Below are 25,127 nucleotides of genomic sequence, written 5' to 3' on the forward strand. Positions count from 1 at the left end.
GCGCCGAGCGCGGCCATGAGCGCGGTGCTGCTGTTGCTGCGCGCTCTGCGCGCCGCCCGGCCCCGGCCCCGGGCCCGGCCCCCCTCAGCCCGCGGCCTGCGCACGGCCGCTCCCCGCCGCGCCTTCGCCAAGGAGCTGTTCCTCGGCACCCTGCGTAAGGTGGGTCCGCGGGGATGGGGGCGGCCATGGGGGCGGGGTGTCGCTGCCCTTTTACCCACTTGACAGCGGGGAGGGCACAGCACGGCACCGAGCAGAGGCATCGCTCGCCTGGGCTTGTCACCAGCACCCCAGGGCCTTTCCAGCGGCTGATCCCCAGCCCGGGGCGGCGGGGTTGTAGTGAGCTCAGGGCACGACGTGGCCCTGGCCTGGATGTCCCGCAGCCCCTGGGTGCGGCCTGTCCGGTCCCCTCAGAGCTCCCTGCTCTCGCACAGAGCGGGCAGGAGGTGGCTCTGGGTGCCCGGGGCCGTCCGCTGGAGACGGGGGCATGAAGTGACCCTTTGGCACACAAAACTCGCCATGTAGCTCAGAATACCCAAAAAACCGGCAGCGAAAAAGCCACAACCCCCTGTGCTCCGCAGATTGCCCGTGGAAGTAAACACCTGTGGTACGCTGCTTGTACCACTCTATTCTCTGTTTTTACTTCAAGGATCGAGGCTTTATGTAAATTTCTCCCTACCATTTTGATATGAAAGACTGAAATTCTTGTCGCATCTTGTGATGCCCCTGGACAAAGAAGTTAAAGTCTGAGACAGAACGCTGTAGTAACCAGAGTTTGTTAGTGCAAGGCTTAGAGTGCATTTATCAGAGATTGCAGAGTGAGATAGACTCAAAGAAGAAATAACTCAAATCCACTGAAATGGGGTTAGCAATAAAGTGTCCTGCAGTGGAGCTTGTGAGGTAAAGTGTTAAAACAGGTAGCATTCAGGCTCCACTGTGTTAAACCTCTCTTTAGATATATCTGGGGTGTTTCTCTCAAATTTCAATACAACAGCTTTCTGACAACCTCTAGCATGTCCCAGGTCCTGAATTTTTGACGCTGATATTATTGCTCAGAGTATCATGAAGAGAGACGAATTCTTCTGTTTAAAAGGGCAAAGACAGTAAGAATTAGAAGTGTGCTTCTCACATGGCCTCCCACTTCTTGTATTCCTTGCTTGGATTTTTTTTCAGTTCAAACCTATCAGGCTGTGTTGCTCCCAGAACACTCTGGTGATGATAAGGAGTGCTGGGACTCACTCACCTTTGTCCTCGAGGTGAAATTCACCATTAACAGATGAAATGTGTTGGATGTTTGCAAGGGACAGTGTTCATGGGCTGAGCTTTGGAAACATAAGAACAGCTTATTGATTTTGACACAGACTCATTTTTTATCAATCCCTAAATGGGGTTACACTGACAAAGCTCACGGGCAGTGAAGGATTTTTGCAATCTCATAGTTCTTCAAAAATCTCTGGGTTTCTCCCTAATGTTTCTGTTATTCAGGTAACACTCTCTGGTCTGGTTTTGGTGTGTACAGTAATTTCACGACTATAAGGCGCACCCTTATGACTAAAATTTTTTGCTAAGCCCGGAAGTGCGCCTTATAGTCCGGTGCGCCTTATCTGATCTACAAAGTTGCGAAATTTGCCACCCCGGAAGTGAGAGCCGCGAGGGGGGGCGGCACCGTGGGAGCGCTGAGTAGCCATGGTGGGGCAGCCGCGGGCAGCCCCAGGCACAGGGAGCAGCGCAGGCAGGAAGGCAGAGGGCAGCCCCGGGCAGCCCCAGGCACAGGGAGCAGCGTGGGCTGGAAGGCGGGGGGCGGCCCCAGGCAACCCTAGGCACAGGGAGCAGCACGGGCTGGAAGGCAGGGGGCGGCCCCAGGCGGCCCTAGGCCCAGGGAGCAGCGCAGGCTGGAAGGCAAGGGGTGGCCCCAGGCGGCCCTAGGCCCAGGGAGCAGTGCAGGCTGGAAGGCGGGGGGCGGCCCCAGGCGGCCCTAAACACAGGGAGCAGTGCAGGCTGGAAGGCAGAGGGTGGCCCCGGGCAGCCCCAGGCACGGGGAGCAGCACGGTCTGGAAAGCGGGGGGCGGCCCCAGGCGGCCCTAAGCACAGGGAGCAGTGCAGGCTGGAAGGCGGGGGGCGGCCCCAGGCGGCCCTAAGCACAGGGAGCAGCGTGGGCTGGAAGGCGGGGGGCAGCCCTGGGTGCCCCAGGCACCGGGAGCAGCGCGGGCAGGGAGGCGTTACTATTTTGTTACTTTGTTGTGCGCGGCGGCCTGAGCCGAGGGGCCACAGCCTGATAGGGGCCGACAGGACCGCAGTGCTGGGGGCAGCGGCCCCACAGCTGATAGGGGCAGGCGCGGCCAACGGGGCTGCGGTGCTGGAGGCAGCGGGGCCACAGCCCGATAGGGGCCGACGGGACCGCAGTGCGCCGAGCCAAGCGAGGGATGGGCGGCAGGGCAGTGGCACCACCAAGCCGAGCAAGGGACGGGCGGCAGGGCTGCTCCGCGGAGCCGCGAGGGGGAACAGCATAGTACCACAACGGAGCCGCGAGGTGGAACAGCATGGCAGCGGAGCCGATCCGAGCGAGGGACAGGCGGCAGGGCGGCGGTGGCGCCGAGCCGAAGCAAGGGACGGGCGGCATGGTGGCCGCGCCGCCGAGACGGGCGGCACGGCAGGAACGCCAAGCCGAGCGAGGGACGGGCGGCATGGCGGTGGCGTCGCCGAGCCGAGCGAGACATGGGCAGCATGGCAGGAGCACCAAGCCGAGCGAGGGGCGGGCGGCATGGTGGCGGTGCTGCCGAGCCGAGCGAGGGACGGGCGGCAGGGCCGCCGTGCCACCGAGCCGAGCAAGGGACAGGCGGCACAAGCAGGAGTGCCGAGCGGAGCAAGGGACAGGCGGCATGGCGGCGGCGCCGTTGAGCCGAAGCAAGGGACGGGCGGCATGGTGGCCGCGCCGCTGAGACGGGCGGCACGGCAGGAGCGCCGAGCCGAGCGAGGGACGGGCGGCATGGCGGTGGCGTCGCCGAGCCGAGCGAGACATGGGCGGCATGGCAGGAGCACCAAGCTGAGCGAGGGACGGGCGGCATGGCGGCGGTGCCACTGAGCCGAGCGAGCGACGGGCGGCAGGGCGGCCGCGCCACCGAACCGAGCAAGGGGACAGGCGGCACAGCAGGAGTGCCGAGCCGAGCAAGGGACAGGCGGCATGGTGGTGGCGCCGAGTCCAGTGAGGGACAAACGGCATGGCAGGAGCGCCGAGCCGAGCGAGGGAACGGCACGGCAGCTTCGCGGAGCCATGAGGGGGAACAGCACCACGGCAGAACGGAGCCACAAGGGGGAGGTGGCCCCGCGGCTGCGCCGAGCCGCGCCAGCCGGCACTGGGGGCGGGCGGGAGTGCCAGGGCCCACTGCACGGGGAGGGCGCTGGGGGCTGCCTTTGAAAGCCTACACCGATCTGTGAAAAATGTTTCAAATTGAGCCCCTGCCAGTAAACTCCACGATCACGGGTTTTCGTTACTAATTCGTTACTTTGTTGCGCGCGGCACGGATCTTCGCGGCAAAAAAAAAGTGCGCCTTATAGTCCGGTGCGCCTTATGGTCGTGAAATTACTGTAATAAAGTTGGGTCCTGCGGAGCTCTGTTTTTGTTTGGGAACATTTTCCACAATTCTTAATTTGCACAGTTTTTAGAGTCTTTGCAAGGCATATCTCCCATAATTTTTATTTCAACTGCACAATTCATGTATTAAAAATTATTAAATAATTCTCCTATTTTAGGAAGAAGTTTTTCCTTACCCAGAAATTAGCAATGAAGAACTGGCAGAGATCAATGAGTTTGTGGGACCTGTCGAAAAGTTCTTCAATGAAGAAGGTATGTTATTATGTTGTGATCCATGCAAGTGATTCAGTGATTACAAAATGATCTAGCTATAGCAGTTGAATAAAATTATTATACTTATATTTTATGCATAGTATGTGCTGCTCACATAGTGATGCTCATTCTGTAGTATGTCCATTTATGGCTTTTTGGGGGGAGTATTTGGGTGCTGATCAGAAGAATTAAATCTCCAAAACAAGGGAAAAAATAAGGATGTAAAAGCATTCCAGGATAAAGATAGGATTTGAAATTGGTTTTCACTCTGCTGAATTGTGTTTTTACCACTTTATATATTGTGATTTTTTTTTCTAGAAATTTTTAACTGTCCTACTCTGGTAAAACTGACTGTAACAAAATGCAGCAGAGATATTCAGAAATGATGGCTCATTGAGAACTTATGAAAAATCACGAGCATTTTTGTTTTTTCAACCTTAGAGTAATAATTCTGTTTGGGTAAGGCCTTATTACCTATCTGCATTCCAGAGAGCATTGCAGGGTGTTCCTTCCATTGGTGCTGCCATGGATAAGCCAATTCCAGAACACCTGCAGAATATTGGTTTGCACAGCCAGCCATTTCTGAGCAGGTAGACAGCATTGTCTCAGACTTCCCCGTGACAGAGACACCAGCTCTGCTTTCCCAAACACTGGAGAGGTTTGAAGGAGCCAGTGAATGTCACACATCACAATTTGTGAGATCCAGGTGATTTTAACTGAAAAATTGTAGTGTTGCTCACTGACAGTAAATAAAGAATTTATTCAAATGATGTTTTTTAGTTCTTTGCTCTGTGGTGGAACATAATTTATGGAGTAAACAACCTGATGTTTAGGGGAGGGATGAAAGGGTCAAATTACGGAGTCTGGAGAGAATATTATTCCTGTTTGTTTTCACTGCCATAATACAGAACAGCTCTCTTAATCCCCCAAGAATCTAAAGACTCCTAAGAACAAGATTTTCTCATTACCTCATTTATGTGCAGTAATTTCATGACTCTAAGGCACACCCTTTTGACTAAAAGTTTGGTCCGAACCCAGAAGTGCGCCTTATACTCCAGAGCGCCTTATATATGGACAAAGTTTGGAAATTTGCCAATCTGGAATGCGAGCTGCGAGCCGAACTGTGCAGGGCTGTGGGGCTTGGTGGGCTGGGGAGGGGGAGCGGGTGCGGCTCACGTGGGGCCGCGGGGCTCAGCGGGGCTTGGCACGTGTCCTGGTTTGGAGGACAGGTGTCTGCTAAGAAAGGCAGGAGACTTTCTTTGAAATTGAGAATGTAAACCCCCTCCCTCCAAATTATTACAATTTTGAAATTAAGGGGCTCTCAGGTAAAGATATGGGAATTAGGAATAACAGTTCTTTACTAGGAAAATTAAGATAGAAATACAGTACTACAAAGAAACAAGCCCCAAACACTGACAGAGTGTCTTGGGTTACAATACAGGATGTGATCAAAGTATCTATTCTATCACCATCTGTTGTTACCAGATGGGCAGTGATCTTTATCTCTGTGGGAGATACTCTGCTAATGGTCCATCCATTGAAACGAGTAGGGCATTGTTCTTTATCTTTGCACCCCCGTACTTCCTCCAGGGAGTTATCTTTTGCTAATGGCCCATTGAGTCCCACTGTGTGACTGATAAAATTACTTTATTCCATTGAGAGTTGCTCCAGCCAGGGGGGAGAGACAAAGCCTTTCATACGTAGATAAAAAATGAAATTCTAGGACACCGAATAGCCCTTTCTCTACTGGATTCTAGAAAAAAACCCAAGATTTCTCCACACCACTACTAGACCTCTGGAAGGAAACTGCACCTTCTACAAGACCACTGCTTCAACTAAACCACATCTGTCACTGCAAGAAGACTGCAGCCATAATTTAATCAAACTGCTACCAACACCCTACCTGACGGGGTGTCAGGTTGTACTCTGACTTTGTCAGGGCTTGGGGTTTGTTTCTTTGTAGTATTGTATTTCTATTTTAATTTCCCTAGTAAAGAACTGTTATTTCTAATTCCCATATCTTTACCTGAGAGTCCCTTGATTTCAAAATTATGATAATTTGGAGGGAGGGGGTTTACATTCTGCATTTCAAAGAGAAGCTCCTGCCTTTCTCAGCAGACATCTGTCCTCCAAACTAAGACACAAAGTCAGAGCACAACCTGACACCCCATCAGGGTGACACACCTGTCAGTTAGGGATGTTGGTAGCAGTCCCATTAAATGGTGGCTACAGTCCTCCTGCAGTGACAGATGTGGTTTAGTGGTCTTGTAGAAGGGTGCAGCCTCCCTCCAAAGGTCCAGTGATGATATGGAAAATAGTCCAGTTTTCCTCTGGAGTCCAGGGAATAGAGGGTGACTTGGTGTCCTAGAATTTCAGCTTTTATCTAGGTAGGAAAGGCTGAGCTCTCCCCCCTGGCTGGAGCAACTCAATGGGATAAAGTAATTTTATCAGTAACTCAGTGGGACTCAATGGGCCATTAGCAAAAGATAACTCCCTGGAGGAAGTACGGGGGTGCAAAGATAAAGAACAATGCCCTACTCGTTTCAATGGATGGACCATTAGCAGAGTATCTCCCACAGAGATAAAGATCACTGCCCCACCTGATCACTGCAGATGGTGATAGAATAGATACTTTGATCACATCCTGTATTGTAACCCAAGACAGCACGACTGGCAGTATTGTTACTAATTTGTTACTTTGTTGCGCATGGATCCTCCCTGCAAAAAAACCGTGAGCCTTATAGTCTGGTGGCGCCTTATATATGGATAAAGTTCGGAAATTTGCCGACTCCCGGAAGTGCGCCTTATAATCCGGTGTGCCTTATAGTTGTGAAATTACTGTGCTTTTTTTTTTCTTGTATTCACGACCTAGACTTGGTTCAGATAGAAAATGCTGGAAATACTTTGCTATTCCAGTCTTGGAATGTGCTGACATGCAGAACCAGTAGAAATGTTTAAGAAAATGAAATAAATGCTGGATTTTTCCCACTTCCAAGTCTTTTCTCTGAATATGTCGTGAGGACGAACAGGAGAGTCAGGCTGAAGCTAGAACGGAGAAATTCTTGTGAAGCTGGGGTGAGAAGTCTCCTCAGTGACCTTGGCCTTGCTGCGGGAATCCTGCAGTCTCACAGCTCCTCTGGGCACTAAGAAGCACGGTGTTAAATGAGAAAAACTTCTGTATTTGTAGTGGACTCGAAGAAGATCGATCAAGATGCAAAAATCCCACCTGAAACCCTACAAGGACTGAAGGACCTGGGTCTCTTTGGCATGCAGATTCCAGAGGAATATGGTGAGTAAATGTCACAGAAGAACAACCCAGTGCATTCAGGGGTGCATTTTGTGTCACTTTTGTAGCTCTCCAGTTAAAGCTACTGCACTCCTATACTTCTGTATTTGAAATGGATTTGTTTGGGGGGAAGGGGCACATGAAATGTACTAAAGTCAAATCTTGTGCTTGTTGCAGGTGGGCTGGGCCTGTCAAACACGATGTATGCACGTCTGGGAGAAATCACATCTCTGGATGGCTCCATTGCAGTGACCCTGGCAGCTCATCAGGCCATTGGGCTGAAGGTAATGCTGCTGCTTTAGAGCCAGTGCTTCTGTACAGATTGCATGGAAAAGGTGTAGTGAAAAATGTGGGGCTTGGGCACAGCAAATCAGAATTACTGGGGAAGCATAAATCAGGTTGTTGGTGTCCCCAGCAGCCTCTGCTACTGGTTCAGTGTAAGACAAGAAAGGCTGGATAGGAAGTACACAAGAAAATTTCTATGAGAATAATTATTCTTAGGAAAACTACTTTAAATAATCCCAGATTCTTGCGTTTGTGTTTTTTTAATTGGCCAAACTTGTTTAAAGTAGCTGGAATAAATAGAATTGAAATAAACAGTGCCAGGAGGGCTCAGGTGATGAGGAAGGAAAGAATTCAGAAGAGAGCAACTTTGGCTGGCTGTCTGGGGCTATGTGTTGGGGAGCTTAGGGGAGAAAACTCATCTGAGAACAAGTGTGTCAGTTTTGGACTTTAACACAACCATAGGTATTTACCTTTTAGTGGTGGATGGATGGCAGAAAGAAGCTTGAAACCACACTAAGTTCGTTATAGCAAGAGAAAATTCCTCATGGAATTGAGCAGACAATGCTAATGAAAAAATATTTTAATGTCTGACAAATAATACAGTCTGTTGTTTATTAAACTATCTCTTGCTATGCCATGAAACTTGCAAATGAAGCTTTCTGAACATACTGAAGCTTGTCAGCTCCCTCTCTTTTCCCACAGGGTGATGCTGCAGAGTTTTCTATGCTTGTTTCTGCAGGGGATCCTCATTGCTGGCACCGAGGAGCAGAAGGCCAAGTACCTGCCCCGCCTGGCCTCGGGGGAGCACATTGCTGCCTTCTGCCTCACTGAGCCTGGCAGGTGCTGCTGCCCCCACAGCTCCTAATGGGCCTTACTGCTTTATCTGCATTGCTTGAGAGCTGAAGTCTTCATGATTCTGAGCCTGTGGCTTCAGTATATAAATCTGTGTTTTATATTTAGTTTTTAAAGGAGCACTCCAGATTCTGTAATTACTCTTTCCCTAACGAGCTGCTTTTGGCAGTGTCTGTGAAATCCCTGACTCTTGTTATTCCCATCCCAGGAATTCATTTACTTAATTTCTTCCATGAATTGAAAGGATGCTTTGTGCTACGTCAGAAATAATGTGCTATGACTGTTCTAGGATGCTTTCATTTCTTATTCAATATATAAAAGCCTGCATTGAAGGAGCCACCAAAACTGAAAGGAAGAATTTTGGGTGTTGCTTAAGTAATATGTGTGTTCACATAGCTCAAAGTGTAGCTCCAAAAAGTTGCTTTTGGGGCATTCTGCACATTCTGATCAGGTCATAACCCTGAGAACATGGTAATTGAGCAGAAATGTTCCTCGGGTAACTTTTAGAGTGGTTCAATCTAGTGAGCTTCCTTGTTAGTTAAACGCTGAAATTGATATGCTGCTCTTTAAGAATTTCTCCTTTTTAAAGGATAGGAAGAGGGAAAATATGCAGTTTTGTTTTTTTGAAGCATGTTTGTTTCTTTAAGCATTAATAACTTGTTCTCTAGTGGGAGTGATGCTGCATCCATCCAGACAAGAGCAACCCTGAGTGAAGATGGGAAACACTTCCTGTTAAATGGCTCCAAGGTACCCACTCACAGACTGGGAAGAGGAAGGCATTTTGTTACAAGTATAGGAAGTGTTCTTGTCTTTTGCATCGGTCTGGAACTGGGAGGTTTCCAATCTACAGGAGAACAACTGTGTCAAAAGGATAACCCTTGTTGATTTAGGCACAAAGAGAATAGAAAATTATTGTTTGGGAATTACTGCATTAAACTCCTTGTAAGAAAAATAGAAAACCAGAAATAACTGGGAGCAGACGCTCATTAGAACTGAAGGGAAGGAACAGCATTTTTTCAGCACTCTGTACTTTGCCTAGCCTGTTACAAAACCTCACAGACTTGTGCTCACAAAATCAACACAGTTACATTTCTTACCCATCTTCCCTCTCTCAAAACAGGTCTGGATTTCCAATGGTGGCCTGGCCAGTATTTTCACAGTTTTTGCCAGGACAGAGGTTGTGGATAAGGATGGGCAGGTGAAGGATAAGATCACTGCTTTCATCGTGGAGCGGGACTTTGGGGGCGTCACCCACGGGAAGCCTGAGGATAAATTGGGCATTCGGGGCTCCAACAGTAAGAATCACCTAAAATTGTTAGCAGAGATTGTTTTAATAGTTTAATGTTTTATTTTGGTTAGATCATCTGAATTCAAAGGCAAATCAGTACCTATTCCATGTTACAGTATAAGTTTAATGTTTCTTTAGCTGGCTTTTCCCAGGAGTCCTTCCTGACACCAGGTCTGAAGTAAGAAATCCGTTTTGTGGAGTTCATTCACTGTGCAGTGAAAGAAATTGCTCAGGAGATTCAGTGGCCAATAGCTTTAATCTAGAAGTCCACTTTCATCAGCTCTTCTAAGCTTTTTAATGATTGCAGCTTTTCACTATCTTGGTGACTGTTCATTCACTTCCTTAGAACTAAAAATAAAGACAAAACTGTAGTTCTCTGTTTACACAGTGAACATTCATAACATTTTTAATATTTTACATCAGTAATTGATGTCAACAATGGCTTTTTCCCAAATTCTCACTTCTTTGGCAAAGCATGCACAATTCTGTCCAAAAAACCAATGCATTAGGAAGACTTAATTTCTTACTACAAATAATGACTTCAGTTCCTGAATGTCTTTTAAGTATTTCTGTGTCATATTTGATCAAGTGTTAATTCTGTGTTTCAGCCTGTGAAGTACATTTTGAAAACACCAAAGTGCCTATAGAGAATGTAATTGGAGAAGTTGGAGGGGGGTTTAAGGTAAGCTGTGGAGAATAACTACTGGTGATCTTTTAAAGCCTGAAGGAGACTGTTTTCCCTCTCTACTGAAGTTTCCTTATGGGTGGGATGAGCACTGCCACACTGTAGTGTACAGGAGCACAGACTCCCCCACTGATCTGTAGATTGGTGTCACTGGCCAGTGCACAGTGTGACACCTCAGATTTCTGTGTGTTTCTCCTCTTCTTGTTGCGCTCTTGGTTGTTTGTCATGGTCCCCTCAGAAAAGGGAATGACTTCAGCTGCCCTTCTGACCTGAATGGGGAACATGCTCTCTGCTGGTTCCTCCAGCAGAATGTGAAAAGGGAGACAGAGGAATGAGTGTCACAGGGAATGCTGGAGGCAAGCCCAGGTCCAAGGTGCCCTGAACTGTCAGGTGCTTCCCCAGGGCTGGATTGTTGCACAAGGAAATGCTGGCTGGACCCCAGGAAAGATACCACAGGTGGCCTTGCTGTGTAACCTTTCTCTAAGAGTGTGACCTGGGGATTGCAAAACCGCGTTTACTCCTTCTCCATTTCTTACTCCTGCTGTAGCAGGCAAGTCCAGGCCTAAATGCTAAATTAAATAATTTTCCTTAATGTAGTAGAGATTAAAAGGAGATTTTTATGGTGTCTTCCTGACAAGTTAAAATGTAGGACAGTGACTTCTTTCCTAACAGGCTTTGACCTGAGTCACCCATGTTGAGAAACACCACCAGACTCCAAAATCTGGTTTTGTACATTATTGGTCTGTATTTCATTTCTGCAACTCCGTTCTTGTTCCCTTCTGTGGTGTGTTGTTGAAAGGAATCTGAGGCAGAGAGCAGCCATCACAGGGCAGCTGCAGGGAGAAATATTTTGGTTTTATTCTTCATCTGATAAACTGGAGCAGTGCTGTCTAGCTGGAATGTTTTTACCAACTGCAGGTAAATACATTTTAATCTACATTTTACCTTTATGTAATTGGAATAGAGATTATTTCCAAGTCACTGGATCAAGTCACAAGTCAGATACAAAATTGGATGTAATAGGTGTCAGGAAAGGCCCAGTTTTGAAGCATTTTCCTTGGGATGCTGAGAGCTGTGGTGGCTGATGTGAGGGCACTTCCCAGGACTGGGAGTGTGTCCCAGTGAGGAGTGAAATCCAGAGAATACTGAAGCAGGAAGCAGTGACCAGCGTGGCCTAAACCCCATCTGTTTATTCACAGGTTGCCATGAATATCCTCAACAGTGGAAGATTTAGCATGGGCAGTGCATCTGCTGGAATGATTAAAAAGTTGATAGGTGGGTGAACTGGGTACTCTGGATGGCTGGGTTCTAGCAGAAACTGCTCTGCCTGAGGCAGGTATTGCACGACATTCAGAGTGGGAACAGGAGTCTTGATCTTGTCATAGCATGCTTTGACAGCTTTAAAATACTAAAATATGTTTAAAATATGTTTTTGAAAAATAGTTATTAAAAGCCTGTTTGCAGAGGTTTTGAAATAAAGATTTTTTTCCTTTCATATGGTGCTGGTTCAGAGTGGGAGGTTATTACCTCTGTTGGACTTCCCCAAGGTAAAATTTCTTGCCAAGAAAAAAAAAAACTTCTGTACTATTGCTTTTAGAAGGCGTAATCTCCCCTAGAACCTCCCACCAGAATAAGTGGCTCAAAACTACACACAGTAATTAGGAATAAAACTGGTTTCTGCCAGTAATTAACCAAAGCAGTAGCAGAAGACTCTCTAATCAATTAGCCCCAAAACTGATAACTTATCTAAGAGTACAGGTTCACACCTCTGGTTCAAAAGCCTTTGGCAGGAACTGAAAGGTCCCAGACTTGATCAACACCATCAGTGTGAGGGTGACTTTCACAAAGTGCTGCTTCTGGAGCACCAGGGGGTTCCTGGGCATAGAGTGGAGTGTCATCATCCAGAGACAGACACCAACAGCAGGAATGGTCTTGGTCTCTCATAGCCGTTCTGAGATGGAATTGTTTTTCTTTCTTTAAAGAACTGACATCAGAGTATGCTTGTACCAGGAAACAATTCAATAAGAAACTCAGCCAATTTGGATTAATCCAGGTAACAGAAAATGAAACACCTAAATCTCTGTGCTAAGTGCCAGGACATAGATTGCATTGGGGGTATTTTGGCTGTTCTGTTTTAAAGGATTTGCTAGAAATGTGTGTGAACCTGGTGCTGACTTCTGTACACTGATGTTTTAAATGTCCAGAATGATAAATGTAGAAAAGTATTTTTTATTCATTGTTGTTTTGAAGTGGTGCTTTTTATGGATTGATTCATTTGATGATATTGAACATATAAAAATTACAGGTTTTTTTAAGTTTAAGGGTTGACTGTGGACTTTTGCATCTGAATTTCTGTATGATTACTCATGTTGTTATCTGGCAGGAAAAGTTTTGTTTGATGGCTGTGAAAGCCTATGTGATGGAGAGCATGGCTTACCTGACTGCAGGGATGATGGACAGGCCAGGCTTCCCTGACTGCTCTGTGGAGGCTGCCATGGTCAAGGTAAGCAGTGCTGGGGAAGGGCTCTGTGTTCAGTCTGCAGAGGGCTGAGAGCTCAGGGGCTGTGTTTAGACAGGTGAGAGAAGTACTGCAGACAGATGAAATTATAGATACTATTCTGTCTGTATGCCACAAGCTCAGACTCATATGAAATAACACCTGCAGGGAACAAGTTGGGAATATGACAGCCCTGCTGAGCAGAGGTCTGGTGTGAGGAGGCCTCACACGAGCACAGGGACACTCAGTTCCATTCCAGCTGCCAGCATGGCCAAGCTGCTGCTGTGCCATATTTCCCAGGAAACTGGTGGCAGAACACATCCTGTGGAATATCCAGGCTGTGGCTGCCAAGGTGTCCCTCACGGTGTGGTCACTGCAGAAAATTCCTGCTCTGGGCTCCAGCCAAGCAGCTACAGCTGCTCTGCTCGTGTGGGGCTGCCCCTTTCCCTGGAATGTGCCCTTTCAGAGAGTGCCTTGTCATTGCAAAGACACTGTTTGAGTTTGGCCAAACCCCCTGAGCCACAGGGACATTGTTCAGGCAAGTTAACAAGACTGGTGTAGCACACAGAAAATACTGCAGCAGTGTCCTGTAGCTACCACACCAGAGCAAGGCATCCTGTGTTTATTGCTGATTTATTACATTTTCCCTGGTTGTTAAACCCTGTTCCATGTCAGGTGTTCAGCTCTGAAGGTGCCTGGGCATGTGTGAGTGAGGCTCTGCAGATCCTTGGAGGCCTTGGCTACATGAAGGATTATCCCTATGAACGCTACCTCAGGGACACCAGGATCCTGCTCATCTTTGAGGCAAGTACCAGGATCCTGTTGTTAACTGCAAACTGCACTTCACACATTCTATAAAGGTGAGCAGAAACATGAAGGTTTGATTGACCAGGAGTTCCTTCAGCTGCAAAGCCTGCAACAGAGTAAGACTGCAGGACTAACCTTGTTTTGTTGGAATATCAATAGTAGTTCCCTATAATAAAATAATTTATGATGGCTTTTATAGACTGACCAGAGTGTGAGTTACAGCAGTAACCTTTTCCTCTTGCGTGCTTCTCACAAGTGAAGTAGGGAAACTCATAAAAGATCAACTTAGAAGTTTGATTAACTTATTGATGGGCATTCATATTAAAAGAAAGGTTGGTTCTGAAGCTTGTTCTCTTTCCAAGCTGGATTGTCAGTGACCCATCGTGTCCACATCGGAGTCACTGCCAGACTTGATTTTAACTCAGCTCATTTTGAGCAGTTCTACAACTATTTGAATGTTCATTCACTGGAACTTATTCACTCAAAATGCATTTAGTCTGGTTTCTTTCTCATTGGGATTCATTTGTGTGTTTAATAATGAGAGTCTCGACTTCTGCAATGCCCCATGAAATCAGAATTAAAACTGAGATAAAGCAAAAGATAGCAATTTATGAGTGGGGAGAGTCATCATGTGATACTGGAACAGTGGAAAGGGCGCAGAGGCACAACAGACCTGCTTGGTAAACACCCAGTATTTTAAGTTACCCACCTGTCTGACTTTCTCTTCTGTTTTTTTTCCAGGGAACCAATGAAATCCTGAGAATGTACATTGCACTGACAGGGATGCAGCATGCAGGGAAGATCTTAACTGAAAAAATTAAGTATGTTCTTATTTATTGTTAATAAACAGAATAAGCAGAATCTGATAACTTTATAGATAAGAGAAGAAACAGTAGGGAAAACTTCAGTATTTTCTATTTATTGCCTGTAAAAGTTCAGTGTTACAGGGGCTCTTTGTCTTTTTAATGGGATGTTTTGTAGATTTAGGAGTTGTAGAATTTAATGCATTTTATCTTAGTCTTTTACACAAGCTGTAATTATTTCTTTCAAGACCAGTAATGAATATTTTGTATCTGAATGAAGTTGTATTGGCACAACAGCTGCATTGTGCATATTGAGTACTGGTCTCTGGAATTCCTTGTGGGTGTCTTGGGGAGCAGCTGATGACTCTTAAGGCTCCACAGTTGTTCTCCAGACTGCACAGTAAAATCAAGATCAAGACTTGGTAATTCATGGACAAACTGCAGGCATTTTGCTAAAGTATTTGGAATTCCAACTGGTTATGTCTGAACCTCCTGGAATTTCCTTAACAGCTGTTCTTTCCCCAACATTTCAGAGCAATCAAGAAAGGAAACATGGGAGTAGCCCTGGGGGAGTTCCTGACCAGGTTACAGGACACCCTGGGCAGGAAGGTGGATCTGGGACTCATAGGTGACCGTGGAGTGGTGCATCCCAGCCTTCAGGTAATGGCCTCACTGCTGAGCTCTCATGTTTGTTCCCTTTGCTTCTTGCCACAATTTGATCTCCTGTTTTTACAAACAAAAATATGTGCTTAGGAAATGTGAGATTTTCCAGTGTAAGCAGATGTTGACAGCATTTCAGGGTAAGAAGTTACAGTTATTGTCCAGGTATCAAGGGAGGATGAAGGCTGCTCTAAGCCTGTGTTTGTACCAAATCCAGGTTTAGTTCCATTAGGGTAATTTGTATAATTTGAGCCCTCACTATATTGAAGTGTCTGTAATAGTTGTCTTTTGTTGTAAGGTCAGTTAAAAAACACAGGAGTTTTTCCTGTGTAATTGTAGCAAGTTTCAGATAAGAATTTCTTTGAATTTCACATACACATACTTGCTTCATCACTTAGGAAAAGTTTTTTTCATCATCAAAAGGAAAAGTTTTTAACATAAAAAATGAATGTTCTGTTAATGGCAAAAAGCTAAGGTATATTTTTCATGGGATGTTCCCTTAGTTACTTTTGTCAGCATAAACCTATACTAAAAGTTACCAAGAGTAAACTCTAGAAAATTTTAATGCATGTTTGAGAGAAAGAGTATTTGTCTGGCTTGCATCAGCAAAGTGGATGCATGTTAAAAAAGAGAAAATCGTCTTTAAAGGGGGTGGGGATATGCTGCTTTTTTTTGTTATAAAACAACACAAATTGTTGCATTTTCTGTCTTGTTTTATAGGAGAGTGCCAAGAAACTTGAAGAAAACGTTTATTACTTTGGAAGTACAGTCAGGGGCCTGTTAAGTAGGTTTGGCAAGGTAACTGTTTATTTTGTCTGTTGTCTTTGTTACTGAACAGTTTATCCTCCAGGCCCCACTGGAACCTGCAGGGGACTGAGTGTGGCAGGATCCAGCACTTCCTTCACATGGCACCTTCTCATTGGGTGTGAGAAGACACACTGACATTCTGTACTCAGTGTAATGGACAAGGAACATTTTTTAAACCAAAACCAAAGCATCAGCACCCTTGGTGAATTGGTTGTTTTCTTCTCCTTGTATAAGCACAATTCCTGCTGCTGCAGACATTCAGCAATTCATGTTTAAGGCACACAGCAGTTTTACAATTTTACAAGCAGCTTAGTTAACCCAAAAAGTAGCTATGATAATTTCTGACCTAGGCTAGAACCTGTTTATGCGAGGTAAAGCTGGACCTAAACATGAAGTATGGACACTGATATTTGGTTAAAGTTTTAAACTGACGCACCACAAACTGATAATATTTTTTTCTATCCCAGACAATAGTGGAGGAGCAACTGGTGCTGAAGAGAGTGGCAGATGTGGTGATTAATTTGTATGCAATGACTGCAGCCATCTCCCGGGCGAGCCGCTCCATCAGCATTGGGCTGAGGAACCACGACCATGAGGTGAGTGTCCTTCAGCAGCATCCATTGCCACTCAGGCTGTGCTCCGGGGAGCAGGCAGGCTGCATTTGTGGGGTATTACAGCAAACTCTCCCATAAAAGTGCAGCAGAATGTAGCTGAACCTTCCAGTGTGCAGGAGCCTCTCAGGGGCTCTGCTTGTTGAGCTGCACACTCTTAACATGGTAAATGGGTTAACTGCTCAACTTAATTAGTGGCTTGTCTTAATTTTCTTCTGTCTTTACTCAAAGTTAGGATTAAAAACACGGAGATGATTTTCCCATGTTCAGACTTAGTTGTTTATTAAATCTTATATAAAGTACAGAGAGTTTTGCAACAATTTTAGCTAGCAGCTAAAAGTGAGCAAAATGGAGGTGAATCAAGCTAGTTACAAGGTCTTTTAAAGCTAAGCAATCTAATAGAGAATTAACACCTATATTATTTATACTTTTAACCCAATAACCAAATTCCTGTGACCTGCAGTGCAGCACTAACTATCCAAGTAAAAACTATTACCTGAAAGCATGAAGAAGGAAGAAGACAGAAAGAGACAACACCCAAAAATCCTTCATCTTGTCCCATACCTAGTACTATATTCTAAAACCTTCAAATTCAAAACCCTGCACCATGTGAAATCACACACTTCTATTCCAACTGCATACCCATGACTATCTCCATCACTCAAATTTGGGAGCCTTCAAGGCCTCAAGTCAAAAGCAATGTTCTCCTGGGGGTCAGAGTCAGAAAGCACAGAAAGATCAAAACTCCCAGGCTTCTGGATTCTAACAAACATGTATAAAATACTTCTTTTGACACATACAGAGGCATTTAGAACCTCATCACAACTCTCATGTTCTCTCAAATCTGTTAGCACCATGCAGTTCTTCCCAACCTCCTTCCATAAGAAATATTAACACATAATCAGTGCAGTATTTGGACAGTACAGTTCAGGACAGGACAGTGGCTATTTAGTAGCTCATGTAAAGTTTCATAGTAACAGTGATGTTATAGGATGATGTCCTGGTTTAGAGGACAGTATTGCCAGGAAAAAATGGCAAGAGCTTTTTTTCCAAAATGGAGAGTGAAAATCCCCTCCCTCCCAGTTTACTATAATTTTGGAAATTAAGGGGGCTCTCAGGCAAAAAGGTATGGGTTTAGTAATAGGAGTTCTTTACTGATAAATTTACAAGACAAATAAGAACAATATCAGCTATGAAAAATCAGTGACAAAACAGAATGAAACTCAGTCTCAGTCCTTTTTCCCTCGTCACAGATGCCCTCCTCTTCTTCACAGTCCCGGTGGAGCAGCAGCCGGAGCAGGCAGGCGAGGCAGCAGCGGTAGGGCGGTCCCAGGTGGGAAAAGGGTGAAGGAAAAAACTCCGCTCACCGTTTGCGTCCCAGTTCTCAGCGCTGTTCTCAGAAACAGGAAGCTTTAACAGTGCTGGAGTGCAGGGCAGGTCCCACCACAGCGAAACAGAACCTCTCTCCTCCACATTTGGGCCATCGAGAGTGAGTGTCCTCTTGGAAGGACAAAGCAACTCACAGCCATCCATCCCCACCTTCTCTTTTGTCTTGAGGGATCAGAAGCCAAGGGAGTTGGCCGGCCAGGTTTCTTTAACATGATAATGGGAAAAATTTTTCCACTGAGGGAAAGAGTAAAAACTCCCCCAACCCCCAACATTATCCACCCCAAGTTTTTCCCATGCTAACATACTGCATCAAATTGGAACCTTTAAATTATGTACATACATGCAGTTACAGACACAGTATCATAGGTAGTTCACCCTAGAACAAGATCTCCTTGGGGTATGCCTCGGGTCTCTCCATCCTTTTGCATCACCCACCAGGTACAACCGTTCCTTGAGCAAAAACCACCCCACGGACAGGATTGTCTTTGCTGGAGGCAGAGTTCATCCAAAAAGTTTTCCCTAGCATACCTTTCATGTGTACCTCTGGAACCTTATCCCCATCTGGTGTTCCCAAGAACTCAGATTGGGCAGGGCCTGCTCGGTTAGTGGAACCTCGGGTATTCACTAACCATGTGGCCTTTGGCAGATTACTCTCCCAGTTCTTGAAAGTCCCCCCACCAAGTGCCTTCAAGGTGGTTTTAAGCAGGCCATTGCACTGTTCGACTTTTCCAGCTGCTGGTGCATGGTAGGGGATATGGTACACCCACTCAATGCCGTGTTCCCTAGCCCAGCTGCTTATGAGGCTGTTCTTGAAATGAGTCCCGTTGTCTGACTCAGTTCTCTCAGGAGTAGCATGCCTCCAAAGGACCTGTTTCTCAAGGCCCAGGATGGTGTTCTGAGCAGTGGTGTGAGGCACAGGGTAGGTCTCCAACCATCCAGTGGTGGCTTCCACCATGGTCAGCACGTAGCACTTGCCTTGGCGGGTCTGAGGCAGTGTGATGTAGTCAATCTGCTAGGCCTCCCCGTACTTATATTTGGACCAATGCCCACCATACCAGAGGGGCTTCACCCGCTTGGCTTGCTTGATGGCAGCGCACGTATCACAGTCATGGATAACTTGAGAGATACTGTCCATGGTCAGATCCACCCCTTGGTCTCGTGCCCACTTATACGTGGCATCTCTGCCCTGATGACCTGAGGCATCATGAGCCCATCAAGCCAGGAACAATTCTCCCTTGTGTTGTCAATCTAAGTCTGTCTTTGACACCTCTATCTTTGAGGCCTGATCTGTTCCTCATTAGCCCGACTCCTGGGGACATGGGCATCCACATGATGAACTTTCACAGGTAGCTTCTCCACCCGGATGGCAATGTCTTTCCACTCATCAGCGGCCCAGATTGGTTTTCCCCTACATTGCCAGTTTGCCTTTTTCCACCTTTCCAGCCAACCCCACAGAGCATTGGCTACCATCCATGAATCAGTGTAAAGGTAGAGCTTTGGCCACTTTTCTCTCTTAGCAATGTCCAAGGCCAGCTGAACAGCTTTAAGTTCAGCAAGTTGACTTGATCCACCTTCTCCTGCTTGTGTAACCTGTCGTGTGGGGCTCCACATGGCTGCTTTCCACTTCCAGTTCATCCCCATGATGCAGCAGGAACCGTCGGTGAAAAGAGCGTAGCGTGTTTCATCTGCTGACAGTTGGTTATACGGTGGGGCTTCCTCAGTCCAGCTCACTTGTTCTTGCTCCTCATAATCAGCGAGACCAGAATCTTCACCTTCTGGCCAGTTCGTAATTATCTCCAAAATCCCAGGGCGATTTGGGTTTCCGATGCGGGCGTGATGAGGGCAATCCACTTGCTCCATGTGGTGTCGGTGGTGTGGTGGGTAGAGGGAACCTTTCCTTTGAACATCCACCCCAGCACTGGTAGTCCGGGTGCCAGGAAGAATTGTTCTTCCGTGCCGATCACTTCTGAGGCAGCTTGGACTCCCTCATAGGCAGCCAAGATCTCCTTCTCTGTGGGAGTGTAATTGGCTTCAGACCCTCTGTAGCTTCGGCTCCAGAATCCCAGAGGTCGGCCTCGAGTCTCCCCAGGCACCTTCTGCCAAAGGCTCCAGGACAGGCCATGGTTCCCGGCTGCAGTGTAAAGCACTTCTTCACTTCTGGTCCCGTCCCATCCTGACTGGGCCAAAGGCTACAGCATGAGTGATCTCCTGCTTGATCTGGGCAAAGGCTTGCTGCTGCTCAGCACCCCAGTGGAAATCATTCTTCTTGCAGGTGACCAGGTAGAGAGGGCTCACAGTCTGGCTGTACTCAGGAATGTGCATTCTCCAAAAGCCTATGGCACCTAGGAAAGCTTGTGTTTCCTTCTTGCTGGTTGGTGGAGACATCACGGTGATCTTATTGATGACTTCAGTGGGGATCTGGCGCCGTCCATCTTGCCGTTTTACTCCCAGGAACTGGATCTCTCGGGCAGGTCCTTTGACTTTGCTCTTTTTAATGGCAAAGCCGGCTCTCAGCAGAATCTGGATGATCTTCTCTCCTTTCTCAAATACCTCCACTGCTGTGTTGCCCCACACAATGATGTCATCAATGTGTTGAAGGTGTTCTGGAGCTTCACCCTTTTCCAGTGCAGCTTGGATCAGTCCATGACAGATGGTGGGGCTGTGTTTCCACCCCTGGGGCAGACGATTCCAGGTGTACTGCACACCCCTCCAGGTGAAAGCAAACTGAGGCCTGCACTCTGCTGCCAGAGGAATGGAGAAAAATGCGTTAGCAATGTCAATGGTGGCATACCACCTTGCTGCCTTGGACTCCAACTCGTACTGGAGCTCCAGCATGTCCGGCACGGCAGCGCTCAGTGGTGGAGTCACTTTGTTCAACGCACGATAGTCCACAGTCAATCTCCATTCTCCATCAGACTTGCGCACGGGCCAGATGGGGCTGTTGAAGGGTGAGTGGGTTTTGCTAACCACCCCTTGGCTCTCCAGCTCACGGATCATCTTGTGGATGGGGATCACGGCATCTCGATTCGTCCGGTACTGCCGGCGGTGCACTGTTGAGGTGGCAATTGGCACTCGTTGCTCTTCCACCTTCAGGAGTCCCACTGCAGATGGGTTTTCTGACAATCCAGGCAAGGTGTTCAACTGCTTAATGCCCTCTACCGCTACAGCAGCTATTCCAAAAACCCACCTGAATCCCTTTGGGTCTTTATAATAGCCACTCTGGAGGAAGTCTATGCCTAAAATGCGCGGTGCCTCTGGGCCAGTTACAATTGGATGTTTCTGCCACCTCTTCCCAGTCAGGCTCACCTCAGCCTCCAGCAAAGTCAATTCCTGTGATCCCCCCGTCACCCCAACAATGGAAACATGCTCTTCCCCCACATGTTCTGATGGTATTAGGGTGCATTGTGAACCAGTATCAAGTAACGCCCTATGTTTTTGTGGCTCTGATGTGCCAGGCGATTGGATCTACACCATCTAACAGACTCTGTTATCTCGTGCTCTCCCTGGCTAAAGGCAGGGCCCCTCTAGCCCTGGCTATTATTCCTTTTCTGGACATACATAGTGGAGGTTCCTTCAAGTGGGTCTGAGAGATTATCCTCCCTTCTGTAATGTCCAGCACCTTGGTCATAGGAGGCTGAGGCTACCCTCACTTTAGTGTAGCTCCCTTGGTTAGCATTTCCCTCCCTGAGTTGATGCACCCGTGCTGCCAGGACAGAAGTGGGTTTCCCATCCCATTTTCCCATGTCTTCCCCATGGTCACGCAGAAAAAACCATAGATCAGCTTGTGGGGTGTACTCTTCTTTCACTAGCTGGGGGGCGTTGGGCTGCAACCTTGGGGTATGAGGCTCGCACTGGTGCTGCATTGACCTTCCTCATCTTTTCCCTTATCTCACTTATCTCACCTCTCATCCCCCTCACTTCCTTCATCTCCTTCCTTATCTCTGCCTGTATGCAATCCTTGACCACAGCAGAAACCTGGGCCTGCATTGCACCATTCATCATACTGTGAAAATCCCTAAGCTTGTTAGCAACAGAGCTCACTGTTTCTCGGTGTTCATCAGCGTTAATCATTTCAATGAAGGTGGTAGATTGAGATGGCCCTCGGTTTGCCAGATTCTACAGCATGTGCCCTGTGCACCTGACCTTGTCAGGGTCATTGTCATGCTGTCCATCCCTCCCAAAGAGTACCTCCAGTACTGCCACTTCTCTCAGCTGTTGAATTCCTTCCTCAAGGGTCTTCCAGTGCATTCTATTGTGGTGCTCCTGCATTCTTTCTTTGTTGACAAACCTCTCTCTTGCACTCACTGAAAGCTGCTCCCAGAGGGGAAGGGGGCCTGGCTCCCTTATGAATATCTGGTCCACACCTGAGTCCTGGGACAAGGATCCCAAATTCCTTGCTCTGTACCATCCAAGTGCACACCTGTACCCAGACCCGAAGTAACCAAGTTGTCAAAGCCTCCCGGCCCCGTCGTGCAATATCTTTCCGCAGATTGTGGAGATTTTCGTAAGACAGGGATTCGGTGGTGATTTCAACTTCTGGCTCCCCTGCTGATTGTGAGGGCCCTCCTCTTTGGTCCTCCTTGACTAGGTGCCTTGTTTTCATTTTAGACTTTGTAGTTTCCATAGGGGCAACTACTGCTGGCTGTGTGTGCCCTGGCAATTCAGCTGGAACCTGGGCAGATGTAACATCTATGGGTTCCACTGCAGCATCACTGGATTCTCCCCCTTTAAGGCAGGGCTTCTCACCAGCTGGGGAAAGGTAGTCCTCCATCATCTGACTCATCTCCTTCACTAGAACCCCCACCCACTCTGGGTGGTTCCTCTCTGAGGTGGGCTGTGGGGCAGGGTCGGGCTCTGGGGCAGCATCTCTAGTCTCTGGGGCAGGGTAAATGTCTGCAGCACCATCCCTATTTTCTGCAGTAGGTATCAGGGTTGTTATCCAGCTCAATCCCCCCTTATTTCTAAATGTTAAGACAAGCCTATCAGTAACACCAGCCACTGTATGATATCATTAGCATTCAAAGGAGATTTGAACCCTTCAAGAACTGGTGGGGTAGACCCAAAAATCTGCGTGAAGGGTTGGGAGAAAATTTCCTCTGGTGTTATTCCCTCACAGTAGGTGCCATTATTAAAGTAACCCCAAAAACATGCAGTTAGTGTGTGGTATCCCTGAATCCATGTACCCACCTTCCAAAGGAAGTTAAAAATCCATTAATTCCTCACCTTGTTAACCCATAAAGCAAACTGGATAACAGCCACAGTAGTCTTAGTTATAAGACCCATGTTTATATGAGGGCTTGCAAATGGGAGAGATACATATATGAACACATGCAGCCCAAACCAGGTTAAACTGGACCACATGTTGCTAGCACACAAAAAGACAATCTTAGGCAACTGAAGAACTGTTATTCTTTTTTTTTTTTTTTACCCTCTTTTCTCTGCCCCATGTTCGGGCGCCAAGATCTGTCCTGGTTTAGAGGACAGTATTGCCAGGAAGAAAATGCAAGAGCTTTTTTTCCAAAATGGAGAGTGAAAATCCCCTCCATCCCAGTTTACTATAATTTTGGGGGCTCTCAGGCAAAAAGGTATGGGTTTAGGAATAGGAGTTCTTTACTGATAAATTTACAAGACAAACAAGAACAATATCAGCTATGAAAAATCAGTGACAAAACAGAACGAAACTCAGTCTGTCCTTTTTCCCTAGTCACAGATGCCCTCCTCTTCTTCATGGTCCCAGTGGAGCAGGGCAGATCCCCTCTCAGTCGCAGCAGCAGCCGGAGCAGGCAGGCAAGGTGGCAGGGCTCTCCCGGATGGGAGAAGGGCGAAGGAAAAAACTCCGCTCACCGTTTGCACCTCGGTTCTCAGCACTGTTCTCAGAAACAGGAAGCTTTAACAGTGCTGGAGTGCAGGGCAGGTCCCACCACAGCGAAACAGAACCTCTCTCCTCCACATTTGGGCCATCGAGAGTGAGTGTCCTCTGGAAGGACAAAGCAACTCACAGCCATCCATCCCCACCCTCTCTTTTGTCTTGAGGGATCAGAAGCCAAGGGAGTTGGCCGGCCAGGTTTCTTTAACATGATAATGGGAAAAATTTCTCCACTGAGGAAAAGAGTAAAAACTCCCCCAAGAGATGAGCAATTCAATGATGCTTCAATTCAGTGTTAAAACAAATCCACTCTGATGAAGGTTTGACTTTGACCTTGAGACTTTGCTCTGTTTGTGAGCCCTGTTCAGGATTGATTCCCAATCAGTCTTGGAACCAGTTTTGGGTGAAGGCTTATCCCAGCCCTGACCCTTGGTAGCTCTGGGCTGAAAAGGACAGCTGAGGCTGCACTGCATGTGACTGGGATGCAGGGCTCCATTATCAAAGGGCTTTGAGAAGTTTAAATTTCTATATTTTTACTACATTTTTTAAAAATTAAATTAATTCACCATTTTTAACTCAGTTTTACTCCTTTTCCAGGTGCTTCTTACAAATATCTTCTGCACAGAAGCCTATTTCAAAAATAATTATGCCATGGCTCAATTAGAAAAATGTAAGTACTATAAAATAACTTTTACACTCTTTTGTGTTTCGCAGACTGTGATGAAAAGAAGGTGGGTTTGATGTGACCAAGAGTTTTGCTCTGCTTTTAATTCAAACAGGGAGCAGAGCTGGAACCTGTTGAAAAGTCTCTTCACTTCATAGCTAAAACAAACTGCTAGGATTCCTTTTTTGAATATAAAATCTACCAGTAGGAAATACTCCTGACAAATAACTGATAGAAATTAGGGATTTGGACTCTTTGGGAAGTACTGACCAGCTGGACATTGGCTCTCTGAAACTCAGCTTGTAATAATCAGTCTTTTTCAGAAGAGACTGTTCAGTTTCTTCCTGGCACTCAAACACTTGCATTTGTATTCAAAAACACTTTTTGAAAGAAATTTTAAAAAACTCTTTATGGTACCTTAGTTGACTTTTCTCTGTTTTTCCATAGATGCTGATGAAAACCTGGATGATTCCATTAAAAAAGCTGCAAAGCAGATCCTGGAGAAGAGGGCATACATCTGCTCCCATCCCCTGGACAAGACCTTCTGATCCCTCCCTGGCAGCAGGTACTGATGAATCCCAATCAGGGAGGAATTTGCTGCAGTTCCAGGATTTGACACCTTAAAAACATCTGTTATTTAATGTCTTTACTAAATGCAACTGTACAAAATAAAGCTTCTTTCTAACCACAACTTCATATGAAACGGACAAATAAAGAAATCTTACTTAAAGCTGAAGTTAGTTTATTATATATATATGTATATGTCTGTTCCCCTTGGAGCTGGAT

At 46.7% G+C, this 25,127-nt stretch overlaps 1 protein-coding gene across 1 annotated transcript; it reads left to right on the forward strand.

Annotated features, from left to right (window-relative positions):
• ACAD9 (acyl-CoA dehydrogenase family member 9) lies at positions 1 to 25,077 on the forward strand. The gene is made up of 18 exons (XM_033071431.2): positions 1 to 159; positions 3,748 to 3,841; positions 7,029 to 7,130; positions 7,305 to 7,411; positions 8,152 to 8,252; positions 8,933 to 9,011; positions 9,385 to 9,559; positions 10,161 to 10,234; positions 11,437 to 11,512; positions 12,220 to 12,290; positions 12,621 to 12,740; positions 13,410 to 13,538; positions 14,283 to 14,362; positions 14,878 to 15,004; positions 15,725 to 15,802; positions 16,279 to 16,407; positions 24,275 to 24,347; positions 24,789 to 25,077. The coding sequence occupies exons 1-18, from the start codon at positions 16 to 18 to the stop codon at positions 24,887 to 24,889; spliced, it is 1,860 nt and encodes a 619-aa protein (XP_032927322.1). The 5' UTR covers positions 1 to 15; the 3' UTR covers positions 24,890 to 25,077.
• The last annotated feature ends 50 nt before the right edge of the window (positions 25,078 to 25,127 follow it).

The sequence above is a fragment of the Catharus ustulatus genome, chromosome 13 (assembly GCF_009819885.2).
Source record: "Catharus ustulatus isolate bCatUst1 chromosome 13, bCatUst1.pri.v2, whole genome shotgun sequence".
Lineage (NCBI taxonomy): Eukaryota > Metazoa > Chordata > Aves > Passeriformes > Turdidae > Catharus > Catharus ustulatus.

Excerpts from the sequence above, each read along its gene's own strand:
- ACAD9 (XM_033071431.2), top strand. The coding sequence starts at position 16 with ATGAGCGCGGTGCTGCTGTTGCTGCGCGCTCTGCGCGCCGCCCGGCCC. Across the intron at positions 12,291-12,620 it reads GCCAATTTGGATTAATCCAG|GAAAAGTTTTGTTTGATGGC; the intron begins GTAACAGAAAAT and ends GTTATCTGGCAG. Across the intron at positions 14,363-14,877 it reads ATCTTAACTGAAAAAATTAA|AGCAATCAAGAAAGGAAACA; the intron begins GTATGTTCTTAT and ends CCAACATTTCAG.